A 6,327-nucleotide genomic window follows, 5' to 3' on the forward strand; every position below is an offset into this window, starting at 1 on the left:
ATCATGTAACATATATAATAAACATATCATGTATCATATATAATAGACATATCGCATAACATGTAATCTCTCCCCTTTCTCTCGCGAGCAGGCATAGGCGGGCCGCACAAAGGCGCCCAAGATTCAGAGACTCGTCACTCCCGTCGTGCTGCAGCGCAAGCGCCACCGCATCGCGCTCAGGAAGAGACGGCGCCGCCAAGCAGAAGGAGGAGCGCCGCCGAATACGCCAAAGCTTCTGCTCAGCGCGCAAAGGAAGCCAAGAGAGAAGCGCGAGAAGAAGAGGAAGAGGTCGGGCGTCCCGCCCGCCTCCATGCGGGAGTCGAAGACGTCGGTCGGCTCCCAGTGAGGAGGAGGGACTGGTAGTCTGTACAGCTTTACGTCAATAAATGAACGACTGAAGAGAATTTTTCTCGGGTTTTGTCATATTTTGCTTGTTTGTGTGTTTGTTATTGGGGCGGGGACACAGGGGTTGGGGTGGGATCGTGGGTCGGCGGGCCTTACGTCAGACGGGCCTACCTATCTGCTTGTGCCGTGTGATTGTTGGATCTGTTGGACTCGCCCAAATGTGGATGATACTGAGAAATATAATGACGGTGAAGATCGGTCCATTTGATAATTATTGCGATCGGCTCCTACGTAAGACGGATAGTGCCTTGCAACCATAACCTATCTAAGGCTCTCTTAATGTGTGAATAAGTCTACTATAACATTGATTCATACATTACATTACATTCATGTCATCATACATTCATACATTCATACATTCATACATACATACATTCATTCATTCATTCATACTATACATGATTCACCAAGTTATTCAATCTTGAGTATGTACCTTGTATCACAATATGGTTACAATGTATTACAATTTTGGGAGGGAGTATCTTCTTCACCGTTTTGTTTCTGATCAATTTTAATATAAATCTATAGATGAAACTTAGAGGAGAGTTTCCAGAAAATTAATGTAATCAGACAATTTGTTATATTAAAAGATTCAAGTGATGCCGTTCTAATTTTAATCTGCAATTTAAAGTTTATAAACGTAAAATAACAATTAAAATACAATTTCAGTCAAAATAAAGTTGCTGAACCAATAGTCTTATCTGTTACCATAGATATAGAATATCTATTCTATATCTATGCTGTTTACCATGCTGAGTCAAGCACTGGATTTTGCTCCACCTGTTTTCATAGCTGGTGATTTACGTGGAATGCGATTATATGCCGTTTCCCAGCGGTTAAGCGCGTCTATGATGCTCTCATTGATTCCTACGACCAGGTTATGCCGTATCATCGGTGTAAATAGAATGAATACCTATCGTCGCATTAAATGTCCACCAGGTGACTCTGCATGATTGATATTCCACGCGAACATCATAATATTATACAAACTAAACTATGCGTATGTATACCATTTCGCAATATATACTACATGCATATTGTTGCATTGTTCTTAATATAATAGACACTGCATTGCGGAATATGACGGTTCAAAGACGAGATAAAACTATAACAATTATTTTGGTATACAAAACTCGGTATGCAAAGTGAAATGCTATTGTGGGCAAAAGTCCTATTATGCGCGTGCGCGCCCGTGTGTGCACATTGCGTCGCACGTACACGCGTGTCGTGCAACGTTCAACGCTTGCATAAGCGCACATAAGGAGCTCGGCTGCAACGAAGCAATGGACAAGATCCGATTTGGTATTAACCCATCTGATAGTCCAATGCCCTCGTGGCAACACTGACCTGACTCTGTGACTTTGCACGAGTCTTTGCGCCTGAACTTGTGGTACCTCGGGTTTTATGAAACAGAGATAAGAGTCACTGTCTCTGTCTTCTCCGAACATGTCCGAAGATACAGAGGAAACCCCTCCTGCTTCTCTGCTGCTGTAGCCTATGAACTCGGTGCGCACTAGATACTGTGCCGTTGTATTGGCTATAACGATAACACGCACGGCACAGCACCACGACACACACGCACGCACACACCACACACACAACACACAGCACATCACCACACACACACACATCATCACACACACACAGCACACACACACAGGCACACACCCACAGACATATAATATAATATATTTACCTTCGCCAGGCTTGGACGGAGGTTATGTTTTCACTGGCGTGTGTTTGAGTGTTGGGTTTGTGGTCGTGTGGTTCTGAAATCAGACGTTCAGTTTCACTTCCGCTAGGCGTGCGCTGGCTGTAGATCTTACAAACACGCAACCACAGGCTAAGGGCAACACACAGTCGCTCCACACCTGCAACGCTTCGCCATCTCAGTGAATATCTATATATCAATCTATAGTTTGTTTGTGTACAGCCTAACTGAAAAGTTAGACGGATGTCATTAAAATTCAGGATAGAGATTCATGAATGGGCTAACTTGAAGTTGATCGGAATTTTTTTGGTGTTGGTCGATCCCAATAATTAATTATTAATTAAATTTTCAGGATACGTCAGAAAATCGGGTACTTAGAATTGATATACATGTTTGTCGTCATCGCGATTCCAATTAATTAATAAAAATTTTGTTCAACGAGTGATCAGATCAGCTGCTATTGGTGGAGGTCTGCTGCTCTCCGAGTTGCCTCCTAGCTTGTATATACATTATCAGCCTCGTTCACACGCAGACCTCTGCTATTATAATGAAATACGGTATTGCTGCGAAATACTCGATCTGAGACAAATACGCGGCCGAGCGATTCACGATGCTGATTCGCGGCTCCAGAAAATATCGGTATATTGCGTCTGCGAGCTGGCTTGTAAACAATCAAGCGAACAATGCCCGCGAAATCAACAATGCAATGCGCACCAACTGCCGATAAAATACTACGATGCGTCCCGCGCTCAGACAGTTCGCACTCGCATTACCCTGGAACTGTCGGGCGTCGGACCAGTCTCATCACTTCTCGTTCACACGAGGAAATCGCGGTCTCCAAGATATTCCGGTATTTCAAGCACGGCAAATTATTCCGGGGTCTGGGTAAGCCTGCCGTATTTAATCAAATACGCGGATTGTTAGATTACCGTATTTCTGCGATCGGCGCATTTTGCGCTCGTGTGAGCCGGCTAAATACCGATTTCTTGGCCTATGTGTGAACGACGGCTATCTACGTCGAGATAGCCGGTGCGGCGTATTGTGCTAACTGTATTGTGCTAACCGTAGTATTTCAGCGTAATATGAGGGGAAAAAGTGCCGGGCAGGAGGACCGGGAGTTTCGTAGAGATGGTGGCCTGAGTAAAAACTTGGTGGGCTCGGGCCTCCGGGTCGGAACTAATTTCAAACGCTGCCGGCGCCACGGGAGCGATTTTTTCTCATATCTTCCAACATTTTCGCTCTCGTAATTGTTGTTACCAGAGCACTTTGAAAGCTGACGGGAGCGAAATCGCTCGCTGCTCCTGTGTATTTTTTTCGCTGGAGCAGACCACCTTCATTAGGTGCGTAACTGATTATCGAACACTACCGTAACCCTAATAGCGTATTAGTTTTCCGTAGGCACAACGAACCTTCAATCGGCTCAACAATGTATTGCACCGGCAGAAAAGCCTGTCCCTTTCCGACTTCGTGAAACCATTCTGGAAGTTCGGAATAACTCAAACCGGAGTCGTTTAGAGACGATTGTAATTGAAGGGTTCTGCTCCGTGGACGGTGGAACGTGTGCTGTTCGTTGAGGGATCGCCTCCAGAACAGTACACCAAGCAAGAGTTTCGCTACCGTTAACATTAATCGACTATTAACCTCTACTCAACTCTAGCCCTACCGCTATCCCTAACCTACACTTAATCGCAAAGCATATTTGTAGTGTTAAAAGTAGCGAAGATCCTGGAGCGCATGTCGCTCCACTGTTCTACTGTCGCCATTGGCCCCCTTTGTATTCACCTTAGGACCAGACGTTCACAAAATATACAGGCACAATCCTAGTTTAGCACCCCGGATTAGTTTGGCACATTTGCGAAAATGAAGACAGGGGTCCCAAGCTAGGATTGTGCACAGTGTTCTACCGTCGTCACCGGCCCCCTACGTGTTCGTCGAGGAATTGTGGCGGGGGGGGGAGGGGACTCACCTTCCACTCGTCTCCGAGTGCGTCTGCCGCGACCTCGTGCGCCATGCGCTTCTCGTAGAAGACGCGCAACTTGCGCTCATCGTCGATCTTTATCAGCTGCTGAGCTCCGGTCGCTGGGTAGGATATGTTCAACTGCAAGCGGATCAACAAAACAACGGTTAGATAACAGTGTTCGAGGTAGTTAGGACATTTGATAGAATCCGAACGAATGCGAACCACTCTGTACGCCCAAGTTCTAGGACGTGCTGGGTGTTATTGAAACTCGTGTGATGTAATAAGATTGTGGTAATGTTGCGCCTGTTGTCGCCAGGGGTGACACAGCGTGATCAATTCAGTGTATTTTTGCAACTGTCATCAATGCTCACTTGGTAAACATCGACAGCGTCCGAGGTACACGTATTTACCAAAATATTTAGTCGCGAGAAACGTGCTACATATCGAATCCCATTTAATGGGGTAATCGCAGACGATACAACGATCGAATAACTATTTATTCGGAGTTTCTGTGCGTCAGTCAACACTTAACACTCATACGTAGGCAACAACATACACCAACATATTTCGGCCGTACTCGCCGATACGAATGAAAACATGAGGAAAGGCCGAAAAAGATCGCAATGAATCTGGTTTAAAAACTCAGACATTAATAATAAAGTAGTGATTTACATATAGTCACGTTTCTCTACTAATTAGGAGACTGTGTATTTTTCTTAAAAGTGGATCGGAAGAGGAGTATATCGCAATCAACTTGCCTTCATCTCGGTATCCTTTTACGCAACCATAACCACTTTAGAAAAGGAAGTCTCGTGGTTTCGCGCGAGATCGTATTATGATCGCCAGGGGGCGCTCCAAAAGGTGCGCGAGGTACAATATTTTATTTTGTGGCAACGTCTTCACTCTAATCTCATAAGCTCATAAATATTAGTCTTTAAACGTCATCAAATTGACAGATCTACTCTGCGGATCGCAGTAGAAAAAGCCTCAAGTTTTCACTAAAGGTAAACTAAAGGTATCACACTGGGAAATCATATGGCGGGGCCATACATACATGATACACTTACAGCATACTTACGAAAAAATTCCCATAAATCAGCAGAAGTTTCGCAGTGGCTGGAGGTACGGTAGCCGTCGGTCGTTCAAGCCCCTTTTTTGCGTTAGGGTTAGGGTTAGGGTTAGGATTAGGTTTAGGGTTAGGTTTAGGGTTATGGTTAGGCCTTAGGGATAGGGTTAGGGTTCTAGCCAGGGGCGGATTAAGGCTCACTGGTGCCTTAAGCACTGACCAATCTTGGTGCCCCCTCCTTTCCACACTGACCCAGTCCATTTTAGTTGTTGACCTGTCTGACCAGATATACAATGCAGGTTCCAGCAGTACAAAAATTTATGTAGGATTTCAAGGAGGGTGGTGATAAACAGGCGGGGGGGTATGGGGGTCCTCCCCCAGAAAATTTTTAAAATGTAGATCGCAGGAGATGGTATTTGAGGCAATTTTGAGCGTACATGCATGTACACTTTCATTCTGACTACGAGTCAGTCTATTTGTTTTTTTACACGTTTCAGTTGTGAGAAAGACCTCTCTGTTGTGCAGTTGGTGACCATTAATGTTAAAAATATTCTTAAAGGGACTACGTCACGAATTTTCCATGGTAAAATTTGTAAAAAAAAATTGCCATTTTTTTACAATAAAAGTAAGAACTAACATTACTAAATATATCCTCAAACTCTCACCTGATAAAAATGTTTTTACATTGGTTAAATTTGCAAAAATCTAGACGATTTGGTAATTTCTGTTGTCTAACACTTCCCCCAGTATACTGACGTCTCTATGTTTTTCACCGGCAAATTAAGGCATATAAAGAAGGTATAAAAAGGCATGAAAAATAAACAGAAACACTAATTGTATTTTCATACATTTTATTTTGTACAAATAACACACAAATATACTACTTGATGGTGCTAGAAATTCGTGACGTAATCACTTTAAGGCAATTTCAACATTTGGAAAGGCACTCTCTAGTTTGTCTTCTGTAATTGTGTTGTAAAGTTCCATGTGAGTGAAAGATGTTTTCTTGGTTGTTTTAAACTTATGAAGAACATATGAATGGAACTGCTGAAGCTCTGTAGACAAAGTGTTGTTCATGTCATCTGGATAAGCATCAATGAGCTAGTGTCTGACAAGTCTTTGAGTACCTTTCGCTTTCTGATAATTGGGAATTAGCACCTTGTTGGGTGGCATTAGGGGCCCCTT

General features: G+C 43.7%; 2 protein-coding genes across 2 annotated transcripts in view; one reads left to right on the plus strand and one right to left on the minus strand.

Annotated features, from left to right (window-relative positions):
* LOC106812555 (40S ribosomal protein S6-like) overlaps positions 1-4,921 on the minus strand; it is a gene marked incomplete at its 3' end in the record, with an annotated part of 9,957 nt that extends 5,036 nt beyond the window's left edge. Inside the window, 2 exon segments of the mRNA XM_014816454.1 lie at positions 4,083-4,214; positions 4,835-4,921. Of these exon segments, the coding sequence (XP_014671940.1) occupies positions 4,083-4,214; positions 4,835-4,840 (138 nt within the window).
* Positions 4,922-4,943: 22 nt separating this feature from the next.
* The window catches only part of LOC106812554 (allantoicase-like), a 10,135-nt gene continuing 8,751 nt past the window's right edge, over positions 4,944-6,327 (plus strand). Inside the window, exon 1 of the mRNA XM_014816452.1 lies at positions 4,944-5,080. The gene's annotated coding sequence lies outside the window, so the exon portion shown is untranslated. The remainder of the gene's footprint in view (positions 5,081-6,327) is intronic.

This window comes from Priapulus caudatus, unplaced genomic scaffold (assembly GCF_000485595.1).
Source record: "Priapulus caudatus unplaced genomic scaffold, Priapulus_caudatus-5.0.1 Scaffold660, whole genome shotgun sequence".
In the NCBI taxonomy this organism is placed as follows: Eukaryota; Metazoa; Priapulida; class Priapulimorpha; order Priapulimorphida; family Priapulidae; genus Priapulus; species Priapulus caudatus.